The sequence below is a fragment of the Leuciscus leuciscus genome (genome assembly GCF_965113295.1).
Source record: "Leuciscus leuciscus genome assembly, chromosome: 6".
NCBI lineage: Eukaryota > Metazoa > Chordata > Actinopteri > Cypriniformes > Leuciscidae > Leuciscus > Leuciscus leuciscus.
In genome coordinates, this window is record NC_138730.1 from 809,207 (window position 1) to 829,049 (window position 19,843).

Genomic DNA, 19,843 nt, shown 5'->3' on the forward strand with positions numbered 1-19,843 from the left:
CAGCGTGAGTGTGTATGTGTGTGTGTGTGTGTGTGTGTGCGTGTGTGTGTGTGAGGAGCTGCACCTTGGCCTCGGGGTTGGAGGATAGGATCTTGGCTCCACATTCCACTGAGGCGTAGTTGGTGACGGTCTGCTGGAGCTTCTTCCCATCGGGAGCGTGAGGAGTCACCTGACCTGATGAACACACACAATACTCAACACTACTCACTCTTCTCAACACACACACACTACTCAACACTACTCACTCCTCTACCCTAACCCAGCGTGAGGAGTCACATGATCAACACACACACACACACACACACACACACACACACACACTCAACACTACTCGCTCTTCTCCATCTCAACACTACTCACTCTTCTCCGTCTCAACACTACTCACTCTTCTCCGTCTCAACACTACTCACTCTTCTCCGTCTCAACACTACTCACTCTTCTCCGTCTCAACACTACTCACTCTTCTCCGTCTCAACACTACTCACTCTCCTCCGTCTCAACACTACTCAACACTACTCAACACTACTCAACACTACTCAACACTACTCAACACTACTCCGTCTCAACACTACTCACTCTTCTCCGTCTCAACACTACTCACTCTTCTCCACACTACTCACTCTTCTCCGTCTCAACAGTACTCACTCTCCTCCGTCTCAACACTACTCAACACTACTCAACACTACTCAACACTACTCAACACTACTCAACACTACTCAACACTACTCAACACTACTCAACACTACTCAACTCTTCTCCGTCTCAACACTACTCACTCTTCTCCGTCTCAACACTACTCACTCTTCTCCGTCTCAACACTACTCACTCTTCTCCGTCTCAACACTACTCACTCTTCTCCGTCTCAACACTACTCACTCTTCTCCATCTCAACACTACTCACTCTTCTCCACACTACTCACTCTTCTCCGTCTCAACACTACTCACTCTTCTCCGTCTCAACACTACTCACTCTTCTCCGTCTCAATCTCCGTCTCAACACTACTCACTCTTCTCCGTCTCAACACTACTCACTACTACTCACTCTTCTCCGTCTCAACACTACGTCTCAACACTTCTCTTCGTCTCAACAGTACTCACTACTACTCACTCTTCACTCACTCTTCTCCGTCTCAACACTACTCACTCTTCTCCGTTTCAACACAACTCAACAGTACTCAACAGTACTCAACAGTACTCAACAGTACTCAACAGTACTCAACAGTACTCAACAGTACTCAACCGTACTCAACCGTACTCAACCGTACTCAACAGTACTCAACAGTACTCACTCTTCTCCGTCTCTACACTACTCACTCTTCTCCGTCTCTACACTACTCACTCTTCTCCGTCTCTACACTACTCACTCTTCTCCGTCTCTACACTACTCACTCTTCTCCGTCTCAACACTACTCACTCTTCTCCGTCTCAACACTACTCACTCTTCTCCGTCTCAACTCTTCTCCGTCTCAACTCACTCTTCTCCGTCTCAACACTACTCACTCTTCTCCGTCTCAACACTACTCACTCTTCTCCGTCTCAACACTACTCACTCTTCTCCGTCTCAACACTACTCACTCTTCTCCTTCTCAACACTACTCACTCTTCTCCATCTCTACACTACTCACTCTTCTCAACACTATTCACTCTTCTCCGTCTCAACACTACTCACTCTTCTCCGTCTCAACACTACTCACTCTTCTCCGTCTCAACTCTTCTCCGTCTCAACACTACTCACTCTTCTCCGTCTCAACACTACTCACTCTTCTCCGTCTCAACACTACTCACTCTTCTCCGTCTCAACACTACTCACTCTTCTCCGTCTCAACACTACTCACTCAACACTACTCACTCTTCTCCGTCTCAACAGTACTCACTCTTCTCCGTCTCAACACTACTCACTCTTCTCAACACTACTCACTCTTCTCCGTCTCAACACTACTCACTCTTCTCCGTCTCCATCATGATCTTGGTCCACTCGTCGAAGGTGGGGATCTCCTGGTCTCGGCTGGGCAGCGACGGGTCCGAGTCTGAGGAGCCCTGAAATCAGATCCAGATGATGAGCAGTAGAGAGAAATACACTACACTATACTACACTACATCAGATCCAGATGATCAGCACTAGAGAAAAGTGCACTATACTACACTACAGTACAATATCCTATAATACACTACAGCACACTACACTACAGTACACTACACTACGGCACACTATACTATACTACAGTACACTATCCTATAATACACTACAGCACACTACACTACACTACAGTACACTGCAGCAAACTACACTACAGTACACTACACTATACTACACTACTACACTATACTATACCACAGTACACTACACTACACTATACTACAGTACACTACACTATACTATACTACAGTACACTACACTACACTACACTACACTACAGTACACTATACTACAGTACACTATACTACACTACACAATACACTACACTACAGTAGTCTTGGCTGCATATTTTTACCGTTTGGGATGTTGAATTACATTTTTTTAAAGACGGCACAGAGTGTGATGTTGTATTAAGAAATGTAACACTGAAAGTCCACTCCGCAGAACTTCTGCATGAGTCTGTGGCTTTAAGGAAGCGTTACCTGTTCTTTCAGGATGAGGGAGGCGTTGCTCCGTTTCCCAGTTTGGTCTTTGGTGGGTTTTCTCGTCTCACGGACACTGGCGTTATCTTGAACAGCTGGAAAACTTCCATGACAAACAGACACAGATGAGGAACACATAAGACGACTTTACAAACAGGCACCTCAGACTGAGAAGAGGACCACATGTGTCAGATATGATGGTCTGAGCTGGCTCAGTGAGGTGTGAGGTAATGTCCCTCTGTCTCAGTACCTGGGGAGCGTGGAGTCGAACGGCAGGTGTTCGGCAGCATCACACGCAGCTGGAGACGCGTCTGCGGAGAGGCTTTCAGCAGAGCAGGGGTCTGAGGCGGCACAATCCCTGAGAGAAACATCACACTACCTCAGTTCAAACTCAATCCAGAGACTGTAGATTCTCTGGGCTTCTGAAGCCTAGCGAGTAAATGCTGAAGGCCTGAGCGTCACTGACCGGCAGGAGAAGCACTCGGAGGATCCAGACACACTGACGGGATCCGGGACCCGTGAGGAAGAGGAAGACTCCAGTGACTCGACTTCATTACTGTCAATTACCAGCTGCCAACAACACACACACACACAACATCTGTAAAGCACTGCCGATAAAAGCCAAGGCTGAATGAAGTGTACATGACGAGGAGAATCCATCAGCTCTCAACAGGAACACACACACACACGACCTCAGACACGAACACGTATCATAAACACATCACACATGACCTCAGACACGAACACGTATCATAAACACGTCACACACATGACCTCAGACACGAACACGTATCATAAACACACACACATGACCTCAGACACGAACACGTATCATAAACACACACACATGACCTCAGACACGAACACGTATCATAAACACATCACACATGACCTCAGACACGAACACGTATCATAAACACACACACATGACCTCAGACACGAACACGTATCATAAACACACACACATGACCTCAGACACGAACACGTATCATAAACACGTCACACACATGACCTCAGACACGAACACGTATCATAAACACACACACGACCTCAGACACGAACACGTATCATAAACACACACACACATGACCTCAGACACGAACACGTATCATAAACACACACACATGACCTCAGACACGAACACGTATCATACACGTCACACACATGACCTCAGACACGAACACGTATCATAAACACGTCACACACATGACCTCAGACACGAACACGTATCATAAACACACACACACATGACCTCAGACACGAACACGTATCATAAACACACACACATGACCTCAGACACGAACACGTATCATAAACACACACACATGACCTCAGACACGAACACGTATCATAAACACGTCACACACATGACCTCAGACACGAACACGTATCAAACACACACACACACACACGACCTCAGACACGAACACGTATCATAAACACACACACACACACACACACACACGACCTCAGACACGAACACGTATCATAAACACACACACACACACACACACACACACACATGACCTCAGACACGAACACGTATCATAAACACGTCACACACATGACCTCAGACACGAACACGTATCAAACACACACACACACACACGACCTCAGACACGAACACGTATCATAAACACACACACACGACCTCAGACATGACTCTCTGGTGTGTTTCAGACCTGTTCATCGGTGTGTTTGTCATGATGCTGAGCGCTCAGTGTCTGCTCTGAACAACGGCCGTGTGGAACAGCAAACCTAGAGACAGAGAAATGGGTTTGTTTCAGGATGGGTTATTTGTGATATCAACTTCAAACTTGGAACACAACTTGGTTAGACATGTTATAGCAATTTTAGAGTCCAAAGAATTTTGTGTATATTTATTTGATTTAGAGTAAACTTTAACATCTGTAACTACACGCTGATGTTTTGAGGCAGCTTTGACTCCAGCAGTGATCTGTGAGTCACAGACTGACCTCTGAGCTCAGGTCTCTTTCTGTCAGTCAATCTAAAGTTCATCATCATGAGTCACAATCACACAAATGAACATTTAAACCTCCACTGATCTGACATCTGCCATGACATTTACATTGTGCTCCGAGGTATGTAAAATAATACCATGGTAAAGGTCTAGAACAGCCCATGGTTTGGCTATAGTGTTTCTGTTGGCTTATTATCACATACACACAGTGTAACACACACACACACACACACACACACACACACAGATGAATAGAGAGAGTGAGAGTCCCTCACCAGTAAGAGAGTGAGCAGAGCAGCAGTAGCTCGATCTTCATCATCCACCGGCTCCACAAACACACATTATCGCGTCTTCCGTGGGTCGAACCTCATCCAGGCACACACTCGCGACTCCGGCGGGGTGTGTGTGTGTGTGTGTGGGTCAGTGACGTGTGAGAGACTGATGAACTTTACACTTTCACCGCTTCACACACACACACACACACGCGCGCGCGTCAGGCAGAAGGCGTTACACAGAGACTTTAATACTCTTTAAAAGCACAATCATTTGAATGTATTCTCTGCAAGGATTGTCACCTGAAACACAAACGCGTTTCTTCCTCTATAAAGAGTTTAAACTTTAAAGAGAGATGATCCATCAATCACATCCCACAGCAACACGTGTCACGTGACCGAGCGGTCCACTAGTGTGGGAAATAACCTACAGCTTCATAACGACACTCGCAAACTTGAACTCATAGTCAGAACATAAGGTAATAATCTGTATAAATATTATTTCGATCCTGTCGGTAACTGGCCCGCCCATTTTAGATGCTCTTTCACGCTTCCTGTTTACCTTCTTCTTCTTCTTCTTCTTCTGGTGTGTAATGGCGGTTGGCGTTCCCGCCACCCACTGGAGAGATGTGTGACGCGCACAATGCATTTGTGTATTTAACAAATAATAATAATCATCAGTCTTGTTTCTTTTAAGAAAATAAATAATTCATGAAATATTCTTGATTGTTTTAAGACATTTCCTAATCACAGTTTCCCCATTCTCTGCTGAATTGAATAAGCTACACATTCTTGAGATTAAAACGTCTTCTTTCTAGACCCACTTCTTCTTGAGTGTGGTGAACGTGTCTACCTTTCGTTCCACTGTCCACTCCTTCTGCTATTAACCCTTTTACTTCTGCTTTACTCATTGACACTTTAATGTCCATTTGTGAATGTTTCAAAGCCTTTATTTTCTTTTTTGCATTAATGTATTACGGTAGTGACCTATTTCCATTTTAAAATGTGTTAAATTAGTTTTTTTAGATGCCCATTTACATTTATGAATAAATATTACGTAGCCTAAACCATATCCTAAAGTAACAGTAAATATAATGATTTACTGCCTGTTTCCAGTAGATTTCTATCATTGGGTTCTCCCAAGGTTTTGGTTCCTCCACTGTCGTCTTCGGCTTTTGGCTTGCTTAGTTGTGGACATTTAATATTCAACAATATTATTGATCTGCCTTATTATGGGTGGACGATGATGCAATTTTCTTCTAGAAACAAACTTTGTTGTATTATTTTCATGTTATCACTGTGAAGCTGCTTTGATACAATCTGTATTGTAAAAAGCGCTATATAAATAAAGGTGACTTGACTTGACTTGATTGATCTTATAATGATCTCATGAACGAGCAGCAGATTCCTAATAGATTCATAACACTTATCCCGTGTGCTCCTGTCCTGAACATCTCATTCTCTCCTCGTCCATATAACATCAGCCAAGCTCACACACTCACTCTCGTCCTCTTCTCTCAGTATATGAGAGTCCATAAGCTTTTCAAAGAAAGGTCAAACGGACAGTCATTAGACACCGCAGGTTCTCTTTTTATTGAATGTTCCTTAATACATATTATTTCATACATATAGAGGTACAGTACATCAAGCCATAATGAAACATACAGAGAGCGAGTTGAAGAGTGAGACGCTGAAGCGTTCATCTCAGTCCCAGCGTATGAAAGTGTTATAATAACGCTATAGTGAACTCAGGGGCCGCTGGCACAAACACAGACCGTGTCTCAAAGGGGGCATCGGATGCAAAATTCACTTCTATATGGTGTTTGCATATAAATGTGACTTTGTCATAAACAAAGTGTTGTCATAAACAAAGTGTGTAAACACATTAGTGTGTGGACACAACCATCATACAATGAAGAAAATCTATTCACTCCTTTTTTTAATCCTCAATAAGTCTAAACACTCTCAATAATCAGGCCGTTTGGATTTCCTGAGCACTGTGATGTCATAATGCTCATGCTCCGCCCACGACCGCTGACGGACTGTCCCGTATTAGCATATTTCCGCCCTCAGCCAATCGACACGCCCCATGGAAGAGAGGGTTAGTGAGCAGTTGCTCATTATCATTTAAAGAGACATGCACCGAAACGGGTCACTGTGGACAGAGCTGTTCTTGAGGAGGTCAAGCTGTGCTGTTTTACACAACCATTGAGGAGTTTTAACCAAAGTATATTACAGACTTTACATGAAGACCCTAAAGAATCACACCAACTTATGGAAAATGGGCATCCGACGAACCCTTTAAGGTCTAGTGTGACCCACTAGTAGTTAGGCTTACCTTTCGGTATCAAATCAGCCTAATCTACGTTTTTATGAAACTGATTTAAAAAAGCCATCCACAGTCTTGAAGAGAAAACTTTGATGTCTAACTTGTAAGACTAGTCTTAGTGGTTTATGCAAGCGGCCGCAGATCTGCTGTTCTCTGGTCTCGCTGACGAGACTGAAGCTGTTCAAGCTTGTTTACGCCACACAATAATACAAGGTCATCGCAACCTTTTATCTCACAGTTCTGACTTTTTATCTCAGAATTGCGTGACAATGTCGCAATTCAGAGATATAAAGTCAGAATGGCATGATATAAAGTCGCAATTCTGAGGAAAAAAGTCAAGTCTTTATACAAGGACTTTATAACTCGCAATTGCAAGTATATATCTATCTTATAGAAAATGTCATTTGCGTGCTATAAAGTCAGAATTGCGAGAGAAAAAGTCAGAATTGTGAGTTTATATCTCGCAATTCTGACTTTAGAACATGCAGTTGTGAGAAATAAAGTCAGAATTGAAAGATGTAATTTTGCAATTGTGAGATAAAAAGTCCCAATTATCTTTTAAAATGTTTTATTCTGTGGCGGAAACGAGCTTCCATATAAAACACAGCTCAGTCTGAGAGACATCATCCCTGTCCAGAACTCAGGCTCTAAAATGACCTACGCTTGTTTAGCATGTGACTCTCAGTATAATGAAGAACCCTGCTTGTGTTCAGTCTCTATCCCGTGTGTTTATATGAGGAGGACTAGTTTAAATGTCACAGACTCTAATAACTGAAATACTGCATCACACACCATTACATCCAGTAGAAACAAGTACACAGTTCAGCCTCTGATTCACACACCTACAGATAATATATCCATATATTCATGTTATTACTTAGAAATCATACATCAGCTGTTTCCATGAGTTCCTGCCCGCTTGTCTTACATTCCTTAACTAGTCCTGTAATATTCTAGAGTTTTGCGTTGAAATGACTGAACATGAGTAAAGTAGCAAATAAATCTCACTAACACAATGAACAGACTCAAAACTACGGCTGTATTTATTGCAGAGTAATGTTGTGGTGAACTGTGTTGTGCTTTAGTGATCTGAAACACACACAGCTGCATCGCTCAGGGACTTTGGTCGCACATTTACATGATGTCATGAACTAGTATTGCAAGCAGGTGGCGCTATTCAAGAAGATGAATCTGATACTGCTCATAAAAGTGTTTGCAGATCTAAAGATGTGAGCATGTTTACTGTAACAACAAAAGGGTGTGTTCACACTCGTAGTTCGGTTCTCCTGCTGCTTTTGGTCCGGAAAAAAGAAAGCGCTGCATTTAGTGCCGGTTCGCTTGGCGTCGTTTTTAACACCGAACTTCACGAACAGAGAAATCGCACCAGAGTTAGTTTTAATCGAACCAAACCTGCCAAGTGTGAAAACACCGTAAAGTGAATCAAACCCTTTTAACGACAAACAACATTAACATAAAAAACAACAATAATTTAAATATCTACTATCAGAACACAAATATCACATAATCTTAAATTATTGTACACATATCTTTTAATTCAGGCACACACACACTTCCCGGCTTATACTAAGATATATCACTCACACACTACATGACACAAGTATGTGGACACCCACACACGCACACACGCACACACGCACGCACACACACACACACACCCTGAAATAAACACACATGCATGGCTAGCCAGTGCTGTCAGGAATGGGAATGATTTCACCAGGGAAGAAGAGCCTGGATGAAGAAGACTAGTGTAGGGTAGAGACTCAGACTGAATCACAGGCACTGACACACAACACACAACGAGCACTGCTATCACAGACACCACCACGGTCACGCCAGTGTGAAGGACACTAGATGGAGAGCACATGCAGGAGCTTTGGTACAGGACAGACGTCGGTGTACTGTTCACATGAGAATGGGCCAGGAATATCACACTCGCTCCAGGAGCAAAGACATTGGCCCCGGGGCCTCTCTTACGGGGGAACCTGTCGGGTGGGGGAGGGCGGGGGACGACGACTGGGTTAGTGGAAGAAGAGGAGGAAGAGGAGGAGGAAGAGGGAGAAGAGGAAGAAGAAGAGGAGGAAGAGGAAGAGGGAGAAGAGGAAGAGGGAGAAGAGGAAGAAGAAGAGGAAGAGGAAGAGGAAGAGGGAGAAGAGGAAGAAGAAGAGGAAGAGGAGGAGGAAGAAGAAGAGGAAGAGGGAGAAGAGGAAGAAGAAGAGGAAGAGGAGGAGGAAGAGGGAGAAGAGGAAGAAGAAGAGGAAGAGGAGGAGGAAGAAGAAGAGGAGGAAGAGGGAGAAGAGGAAGAAGAAGAGGAAGAGGAGGAGGAAGAAGAAGAGGAAGAGGAGGAGGAAGAAGAAGAGGAGGAAGAGGGAGAAGAGGAAGAAGAAGAGGAAGAGGAGGAAGAGGGAGAAGAGGAAGAAGAAGAGGAAGAGGAGGAAGAGGGAGAAGAGGAAGAAGAAGAGGAAGAGGAGGAGGAAAAAGAAGAGGAGGAAGAGGGAGAAGAGGAAGAAGAAGAGGAAGAGGAGGAGGAAGAAGAAGAAGAGGAAGAGGAAAAAGAGGAAGCGGGAGAAGAGGAAGAAGAGGAGGAGGAGGAAGAAGAAGAAGAGGAAGAGGGAGAAGAGGAAGAATAAGATGAAGAGGAGGAGGAGGAAGAGGAAGAGGGAGAAGAAGAGGAGGAAGAAGAAGAGGAAGAGGAGAAAGAAGAGGAAGAGGGAGAAGAGGAGGAAGGGGAAGAAGAGGAAGAGGGAGAAGAGGAAGAAGGAGAGGGAGAAGAAGGAAGAGGAGGAGGAAGGGGAAGAAGAGGAAGAGGGAGAAGAGGAAGAAGGAAGAGGAGGAGGAAGGGGAAGAAGAGGAAGAGGGAGAAGAGGAAGAAGGAAGAGGGGGAGGAGGAAGGGGAAGAAGAGGAAGAAGGAGAGGGAGAAGAAGGAAGAGGGAGAAGAGGAAGAAGGAAGAGGAGGAGGAAGGGGAAGAAGAGGGAGAGGGAGAAAAGGAAGAAGAGGAAGAAGGAGAGGGAGAAGAAGGAAGAGGAAGAGGGAGAAGAGGAAGAAGGAAGAGGAGGAGGAAGGGGAAGAAGAGGAAGAGGGAGAAGAGGAAGAAGAAGAGGAAGAAGGTGGTTCGGGACAGCAGAAGCGTTGAGAAAGGGTTGTTGGAATGGATGGAGGAGTAAGAGACAAAGAAGACAGAATTAGTATCTGTAGTACTGTGAAGTAGAAAAGACCATTAGACAATCTGTTAATAGTGATAGTTGCACTAGCATGGAAAGCACATAGATTTAGAGAATCTTTCCTAAAAACTATAGTGTAGTGAACGATCGTAGCGCCTAACAAGGGTACGGAAATAGCAGAGATGCAGCGATCGCAATTTTCTTGGCCAATTCCGATATCCGTTGTTTTTTTGTACGTGTGACCTGTCAATTCCGATGTTCTTTTTAAGAGCTATAATTGACAGCATATACAAACACAAATTTACTTTTCTTCAATGCAAAATTTAATTTTTAAGATTTTTAAAAGTAAAGAGTCAGTAATAAAATAAGAACAAATAAACAAATTTCAAACAATAGCACAAATAATGCAATAGAATAAAGAGATATAAAATAAACACGGCTTTAAGTTTTTCAGGTGGGTCTAACAGTAGGTTATCATTCAGGTGAGGAATACTACAGAAATTAAAGTAATCAAATGTAAAATAACACTGGATAGTTTTCATTGTAAAAAAAATAAATAATACAGATTAATTCTTACAATTAAAGTTATAAAACGTATTCAGTCAAGAGCAGCGAGTGATTTTCTTTGTCTTTTGTTCTTTTATTAACATGACAGACAGCAGCAGGAATATTAGTCTGCTGTCACTTTAAGAGTTTATGCACGGATTCAATATACTGTTACACAACAGTAATATATATGTTAATATATACAGTCACAGATGGCGCAGCTGCACTAGCATGGAAATTGCACGTACATTTAGTGAATCTCTCGTAAAAACTGTAGTGTAGTGAACGATTGTAGCGTCTCACAAGGGTATGAAAATAGGGTCTAGGGACAGCTGGTGTAAACATAGATACGCACGCTTGATTCATGCGTTGTTACAGATCGAAATTTGTCATTCATAACGTAAGTATATAGTGTATAGTGGGCATTAGTGTAAAGCGTCATGATGGAGCAACATAGTTCAAGGTTGTTCAATTGCTGAGTTTTTATCTATCAATAAAAAAAGAATGCATGAAGCTAGAATACAACTTTTTTGTTTAAAAACAGAGGCTCTGTTCTTTCTTTTGATATCGGATGTTTAGATATTCATACAACAAATTATTCTGGGGGCCATGACTGACAGGGAAAGAATTAAGTATGTGCGAATGTACTGCACACTTGCAATGCGTTAGCATGTGTTTGTGTACTTGTGAGGAAGGTCGAAATAAGATTAGAAACAGAAAAGAATGTGGTAAGGAAAGAGGTAAGAGGTGTTTGAGAAAAGCGGACATTTAAGGGCTTATTCTGCATTCGGACAGAAGGTAAGGCGGGTGGGTCAGGTCTCACCTGGGAATGCTAGGCGGGGCCCTGTTGGGCCGACTGGGAACTTGTGGGCTGTCAGCGCTGTTATTCAAGGGCCCCAAAGGCCCTGGACGGGACGGGGGCAGAGGGGCGCCCCTACCGGCCGGTCTCTGGCCTGCAGACATCCTACGCGGAGCCGTGGGACTGGGCGGAGGAGACCTACAGAACAAGAGATGCTCACAGCTAAGAAGGAGCAGAACAAATGTGGCTATTGCTGGAACTCCTCATTCATTTTCAATTCTATACTCAACCCCACAGTACTACCGGTTACACTCTTGCAATTATTTCCAAAACTCCCAAGGGAATTGTTTTCCACTATCTTTTCTTTCACAGAAAAAACTGGCTTCGTTCCATGGTCCCTCAATAAAATTGTTAAAGCTAACTCCAAATCATCTAACCATACCTGTCCGCTGCCTTCAACACATTCATCAGTTTCTGTCCAAGCTCTCTGATCTGAGCATCAGAGGAACTGTACTTCACTCCTCAAGTTCACATGGAGAGGAGGGCTTTCTGAGTCTCTGTAGTGCCGCAGCTGGGCTCAACCACACTTCCAGGTCTTCCAGAATGCCGGGTTGTTAAGATTGATGTCAGGCCAGTACATGCTATAGTACAGGGATATCCAGTCCTTCTCCTGGAGGGCCACCTTCAGCCGAGTGTAGCTCCAGCCCCAATTAAACATCTGCACCAGCCCATCAAGGCCTTCAGTATCACTACAAACCTGCAGCCCGGCGTGTTGGAGCAAAACTGTGCCTGATGGTGTCTCTCCAGGAGCAGGACTGGACACCCTTGCTCTAGCAGGACACTGGGAGACTCCCACTCTTGTGGGACAGACACACTGATGTCTTTATAGCAGCAGGCTTTAACTTAAGCTGTGTCTCCACTGAGCTCTGTCTGTGATTTTGGAATGGGATGGTCAAGAACAGAATCTTGAGATCTTGAGATTACCTCTCTGTTGTATGTAATGTTAGTCAAGAGAGACTGTCAAATTGCTGTCAGAAAGGTCCCTTCCACTGATAGCTGGTGTGTTGTGGCTGTCCTAATGTACTATGGCATCCAGGTAATCACTAGATAAAGTGTTTGGGGGGAAAATAGCAAAATTGTCTTTCCTGTTTTATGAGTTGTGGGGAAGTTGGAGAGGGAATGATCTGAAGTCAACATACCAATTTTTGGCATCTTGGAATCTACCACATCCACTTCCATGAAAGGCAGTGGAGCCACAGCTGAAGTGCCCTCACAAGAGCAGCTGGAGTCATGTAACACACATGTAAGCAGTTCGCTGGTCTTAAAACAGACCACCAGCACTATGTCCTCACTTGTCCCATTGAGGTTTTCAAGGATAATATATGTAGCTAATGTGAGTCCAAGGACAGCTGGTCCAGCCGGAGGGTTCTGACAGCAGAACCACCCTGCAGCTGATTATGAATTGGGCCTTGCAGTCATTTGCATTGATTGAGCACCTAGGAAAGGCACAATTCATAATCAGCCTGGACCAAACTGCAGTTTCTAGTGTCCTATGGTTCAGTCTGCATGGGGTAACGGTGGATAATACCTCAAGTCCACCACCCACCACGGCTTACTTACAAAACATCATCATCGGACCATGTTCTGCACCTCCAGTTGACCCACTGGATCACAACTTCCCTACTTCCCTAGTTCCCTGCTGAACAATCCAGCATAAACCAGCATGAATTATATGTTGGTCCAGGCTGGTTTATGCTGGTATAGTGCTGGTCTAGCTGGCGGACCAGCATAGTCATACTGTTCTCAAGCAATCCTGAGCTGATCTATCAGAATGCAAATCATACCTTATGCTGGGGACCAGAAATGCTGGATTTTTTTGTAGGGTGCTTCTTTTATGGTTGAGGCACAGGCAAAGAAGACCCCAGGGCAACCTTTCTGACACTTGAACATTAAACTGCCATCCATGATTGAAGTATATCAGACTGGGAGCGAGAGTTACCTCCGAGAGCCGCCCTGCCCGGCCTGCAGCCAGGAGCTGTCCACAGGAGGTGGCAGTGGAGTGGAGATGGTGGAGGTGGAGATATCCCCGATGATAGCCAGCGCCTCCTTCAGGGCATGGTGTGTACGCAGCACCTCTTCCCTCCGCTGGACCTGCTCCTGAGACTCATCCATCAGGGAGTTCTGGTCTCCGGCAGAGTACAGCTGGGCCAGAAGGTCTGCGTTGATGAAGTCCTTCACCTGAGGAAGAGGAACATGATGTTCATTAGGTCATATTATCATGCAAATACAGTACACTCAGGGGTTATGAGGTCATGCTCTTATTCCACGCAGAGGCACAGACATGCAAGTGTATCGAGCGCACTTTCCAAGAATTAACTCTTTCTGATTAACCCTCTGAGGTCGAGAAACGCGCCGACGCGTTTTGCTGGATTTTTTTCACATAGCAGCAACATAAACTTAAATTACTCCGTCATTTATGGTTATACAGAAAAAAGAAATATAAAAAAATAATCTGTGATATTTCTACTTTTGTTTGTGTCCACTTACAATCAAATCAAAACATTGTGCTTTTGTAAAATAAAGAAAATAAACAGGGTGTGCGTTCTGCCTCTCCGTCGCGGTGAACTTTTTTTTCTTGAGCACGTCTATAAACTGAAACAAAACTCAGCGAATCCTTCTCACACATTTATGAGCCATATACCTTTATACACATTTAAGTGTGTACTTTTAAATGATCGGATTCAAACTGCAAACAAATATTCTCTGTTTAAGTAATTTGTATAAAACCAACAGGATGTCCAGTATCTCAAACGCTTGCTAATTACTTTTTAATTCGACACGCCCACTCGCGTAAAAGAGATTCACATGCAAATCTCCACATGGAACGCGAACGTCCTCGTTACCTCAAACACAAAACACCAAAACACTTCACAAGTCTCTGCTTTTCGTCGAGTTTGGAAGACACGTCTGAGCTTACATTGGATTTACCCCCAGAAGAAGAAGAACGCGATTTGAAGACAAGAAAGATGTAAGGAAAGAAATTCTTACTTATTAGTTTATGGTATTGTTGCATAAACGTCACATTGCAGTTGAACTGTTGCTAGATAGCCTATATGGTGAATATTATACTATTTAGACCCGTGTTTCCTGTTAAATACTGTTTGTGGATATCTGCTCAAACATAGATATGTATAACCATAATGTTTAATATTTTGGAGTGCGATGGCGTTTGAATGTATCATATTTTGGAGCGCGCTGGCGTTTGAATATTTTGGAGCGCGCTGTGGGTTTGAATGTATCATATTTTGGAGCGCGATTGCGTTTGAAAGGAAAAATGCACCAAACATTAGGCTTTATGTTTTTACTATTATCTCATTTCATATCATCATAACGAATGGAAACATTTGAAGTAACATATGATAATCAATATATTTTTCTCTAGCGTAGTTGTTCTTGAAATCTTTTGGAAGATTTAATTTATTGTTATTATTATTTTATGCAGCACTGCGTAGCCTATGCCTACAAGGCACAACAAACCTGGTGTTCATTATATATTGTTGGAAACGTGTGTGTGTGTGTGTGTGTGTGTGTATTCTGTGAATTTTAAAAAGAAATTTTAACCAGAAAAATCTAAAATCTATTCCCAAAATCGTGCAGCCCTATAGTTTCTCTTGATATCAGTATGTTCACAGTTTTTTCTTTTTCTTTTTTTCTTTCAGGGACCAGATGCAACTGAGTCCTGCTGACTTCAACATTCACATGAGTCTCTGTACATGAACATGGTAAAGTGAAAATCAAACACCTTGGAAATGAAAGGTATGTACAATGTTTTTAGGAATGGCACAAAGGTCTCTGTCTTTGGATCATTGTTTTCAATGTGCTCTTTTGTCATTTGTATTTTTGGATTGTGTTGTGTTGTAAATAAATCCAAACAATCTAAAAGCCATTCTTTTTTAAATCTCCTCATTCTTTGTGCAAGGTTGCTCTGAATGACAGGGCCTGATCGCTCCTAATAGGGCAGTTAGGGGAGTGTCTTTGTCTTTCTCAGGTGTTAAAAGCTTACATATTCATGAGATGATCACGCCTCTTCGAATATGGCTTTGTCACACAAAACACGTCTTAGAAATTTTAAATCAATATATTGTCTTATCTGAATGAGCAGTCAGGGTGATTTTCACATAGTTTTGGAGCAAATATTCTAGGCTATGTCATACAATTTTCAAAAGTATTGTGAAGAAATAATCAGTATGGGTTTCTTGGCCTTATTTCAGTGAGAATTTTTTTTTGTATTTTCACAAACCACGCATAAATGTCATTATCTCAAAACTACAAACTTTTACATACATGCTGCTGATAAATTATTGTAGCAGAGTTTGTGCTGAATACAGTGTAATTAGACTTTAGCCATGAAAATGTCACTAGTAACAGAAAAAAACACAAATGTCAGAGCATGTCAGAACACCTCCAGGGCCAGAAAACAGCTCAGACCTCAGAGGGTTAACTGTACTGGAACATCAGATGCTTCAATAAAATAAAAGCGAATAGTGAGTTCACAATGTTTACAATGTTTCAGTTGGAGCATATACATGATTATTGTGTAAATACAGTAACGCTCTTGAGTAGCAGAGGCAACATTCCCAGTTTTCTGCCCTCTCTCAGATATAGTGTCTTGTATTAGATCTTGTTAACAGTGACGGTTCAAATACTAAACATTCGAATAATCAGTTCCAAAACAATCAGAAATCAAATCTCTCATGGTGCATCCCGCTTACATTATTGATCATGAGATGCATGATGCTCTTGGGCATGAGGTCCCGGATGCACTTGTTGACGATGGCCATGTAGGAGTCCACCAGGTTGCGGATGGTCTCCACCTTCCTCTCCAGCTGAGGATCCATGGAGAAGTTCTCTGACGGACCAGAACTATCGCTCTCCACCTGGCAGGAAGAGTCAAGGGACACACAGTGACCAATGGTTAAGATAAGTGACGAGGAAGGTGGTTCAAGCTTACGATTTTGAGGCTTATCTCAGTATGTGATATTAAGTGTGTAGTGATGTCTCAGACATGAGCCGTTACGTACCACGGCCCTCTCCGGATAGACTCCGGCCCGCAGGAGCGACGCTCTCCAGCTGTCCACCTCCTCCAGGGTGTCGCAGGCCAGCTCCAAGAAACGACTGTCTTTAAAGACGTTCCTGATGGAAAACAAGCCGTCATTCAAATGAAAACCTCTGCCAGGCTCTTACAACATTCACCAAAGGGTGAAAAGCCATCCCAAAAGAAGAAACATCTGCAGATTACATCAGAAATCAGCACAGATAACAAAGCATTATAGGACCTCTTGAAACTCTCTACGACAAAATTGAAAAACTCAAGTCAGATGCCTGAAGCATGACAGCTCTCACTGGGTCTGTGGTATGAAGATTAACCCAGTCAGGCTTCTGTGTATGTCATCATAATAATAATAACCATAAAGTAAGATTAAAGAAGAAAAAAAGGACTAACTTCCAAATTTCTTGAGTCTAAACTGAATTGCAGAAAAGGGCCCCCAAGAAAAAGAAATCAAAAAAAGGAATGAGTGAAGTTCATTCTACAGTAAAGGTCTGTTCACATCAAGAATGATAACTATAATGACATTACTGTCCACACAAACTCACAATATCGTTCTGTTTCTTATAAAAGTTTTATTGTCTGCCGCTTTAAATGCACAAGTTCTTTAAAGCAGGATGGATTTTGATTGGCTGTCAATATTTTTTATCATTAGCTATATTTCCATCCGGATATTTTTTATGTGCATTTCGGAATATTGCATACAAAACACTGGATGGAAAATCAAAGCTGCACATAAATTCTAAAAATGAGCATAAAAAACGAATGTGAAATACATTTTTACCAACCAGCAGACTAAACAGCAGCATCAGCCAACAACACAAGATAACATGACTGCATTTATTGCGTTTCAAGTCATTTATTACATAGGAAAATTATTATATACAGTGGCTTCTCCTACTTTTCTTAGTGATATTTAGCGACTGTTTATCAGGAAGTGCCAATTTTATTCTCGTCGACTCACTGGATGGAAACTGGATGTTTGCTTTAATCGCAAACATTTTGGGCCCTATCTTGCACCCAGCGCAATTGACTTTGTACAGCGACGCATGTATCATTCCTATTTTGCACCCGTGCACAGCGGAATTTTCCCTCCACAGACTCATGTCGGTAAACTAGGAAATGCATTTGCGCTCCCGGGGGCGGTTCAGCGCAAAGAGGAGGCGTGTTCCGGTGCAAACGTTCCCTGGTGCTATTTTACAGGTTTAGAAAACAATTCTGCCACTGACCAGGAAAAACCTAGTCTAAAGTCGCGTTATTCAGATGCTATTTTAAGGGGGCATGCTTGGCCATAATCAATGTAGCGTGTGCACAACGCACATACACTTTGCTTCTCTCATCTACACACAGACGCAGCAGTTCTCATTTTTAGAAAACCACACATTATTACAAGGAAAAATATTAACACACGAGGGAAATCATTGTTGTGTCCATGAAGATGTGAAAAAATAGGCATAAATCTAGCTTACACATTTACCCAAATTATTATACGCCTGTTTAACCGAAGCTAATTTGGGTGTGTTTCTCCCATCCCCATACAATGTCACTTCTCTGTGTTTTACGGCCCTGATGAGAACGTCGGTCTCCTCGGCTGTGAACCGCTCCTGGCGTGCGCCTGGCAAATCCGCCGTTATAATAGCAATCCGCCATGGAACAAGCGCGCCTGCTCTTAAAGGGAATGTGAGATGTCGCTCTGATTGGTTTAATAATAATAATAATTCATTACATTTATATAGCGCTTTTCTCGGCACTCAAAGCGCTTTACATAGAAGGGGGGAATCTCCTCAACCAACACCAATGTGCAGCATCCAATTGGATAATGCGACGGCAGCCATATTGCGCCAGAACGCCCACCACACACCAGCTTACTGGAGGAGAGGAGACAGAGTGATGAAGCCAATCAGTATATGAGGATGATTAGGAGGCCATGATGGACAGAGGCCACTGGGCAAATTTGGCCAGGATGCCGGGGTTACACCCCTACTCTTTCGAAAGACATCCTGGGATTTTTAATGACCACAGAGAGTCAGGACCTCGGTTTAACGTCTCATCCGAAGGACGGTGCTCTTTGACAGTATAGTGTCCCCGTCACTATACTGGGGCGTTAGGACACACACAGAGCACAGGGTGAGCACCCCCTGCTGGCCTCACTAACACCTCTTCCAGCAGCAACCTGGTTTTTCTCAGGAGGTCTCCCATCCAGGTACTAACCAGGCTCAGCCCTGCTTAGCTTCAGTGGGCAACCGGTCTTGGGCTACAGGGTGACATGGCTGCTGACATGGCTCGTATATTTTACGTTACACCCAAACCACACCTATGAATAATGAAGCGACTTCAGACCAACCCATTTTAGATTTGCGTCGGGCGCAAGAGTCATTTATCCCGCCGGTATAATAGCAAAGTTACTTGCGTTTCGCGTTTGATACTTGCGTTTCAGATCGTTAAAATAGGGCCCTATATGCGATATTCCAATTTTGCACATAAGGTCCTTATATGTTGTGTCTTTATTGTTGCTATTTATACTTTGCTATTCTCATTGAATTGGAATGATTATTAAACTTAAAAAAATTGAATGAATGAATCTTTATAGTTATAGTCATCGTCCTTGGTGTGAATGGTCCTTAAGAGTTTTGTTGAATCCTCACTGCTTACACAGTCTTAAGTCCAAAATGTTTGTCTCTTCCTGATGAAAATCTGATGTGGTCTTTGAGAACTGATGACATGAAATTAGTTCATGTCAAACTGCTCTGACCATGCTAAAATTTCTATTAAACCAAAAAAAAAGGAAAGAGAGAAATCAGTCCATTTACCGCTGCTCTGTGTTGAAGATGGCAAACATGTGCTTGCTGGACATGAAGCTCTTCTCCACGTCTCTGACCTTCAGATTGTCCAAGGGCAGCATGTACTTCTTCTCCTTCTCCTGTGGGATCAGAAGCAGTGTTTGATACGGTAATGCAAACGCATTCATGGTGTCATCACGCGCTCTTTATAAACTCAAACAACTGCTGC

General features: G+C 43.0%; 2 protein-coding genes across 7 annotated transcripts in view; both read right to left on the reverse strand.

Annotated features, from left to right (window-relative positions):
• Positions 1-5,452, reverse strand: part of LOC309501923 (SUN domain-containing ossification factor) — a 25,580-nt gene extending 20,128 nt beyond the window's left edge. For 4 of the 5 annotated variants that reach the window (XR_014207053.1, XR_014207054.1, XM_082174211.1 and 1 more), the window contains exons 1-8: positions 5,176-5,452; positions 4,876-5,062; positions 4,302-4,377; positions 3,086-3,189; positions 2,870-2,977; positions 2,620-2,722; positions 1,944-2,037; positions 65-174 (exon numbers count right to left, since the gene is read on the reverse strand). Coding sequence is in view for 3 of the 5 variants with exons in the window: in XM_082174211.1 (XP_082030337.1) it covers positions 65-174; positions 1,944-2,037; positions 2,620-2,722; positions 2,870-2,977; positions 3,086-3,189; positions 4,302-4,377; positions 4,876-4,919 (639 nt within the window). In the remaining 2 variants the exon portion in view is untranslated. Of the gene's footprint in view, positions 1-64; positions 175-1,943; positions 2,038-2,619; positions 2,723-2,869; positions 2,978-3,085; positions 3,190-4,301; positions 4,378-4,875 lie in introns of all 5 variants that reach the window. The other variant, XM_082174212.1, reaches the window with a different exon arrangement.
• A 989-nt stretch (positions 5,453-6,441) lies between these two features.
• Positions 6,442-19,843, reverse strand: part of dnm3b (dynamin 3b) — a 49,509-nt gene continuing 36,107 nt past the window's right edge. For both annotated transcript variants that reach the window (XM_082174221.1, XM_082174222.1), the window contains 6 exons: positions 19,645-19,754; positions 16,809-16,920; positions 16,500-16,664; positions 13,727-13,965; positions 11,752-11,925; positions 6,442-9,235 (listed from right to left, as the gene is read on the reverse strand). In XM_082174221.1, coding sequence (XP_082030347.1) covers positions 9,193-9,235; positions 11,752-11,925; positions 13,727-13,965; positions 16,500-16,664; positions 16,809-16,920; positions 19,645-19,754 — 843 coding nt within the window. In that variant the 3' untranslated portion in view covers positions 6,442-9,192. The remainder of the gene's footprint in view (positions 9,236-11,751; positions 11,926-13,726; positions 13,966-16,499; positions 16,665-16,808; positions 16,921-19,644; positions 19,755-19,843) is intronic.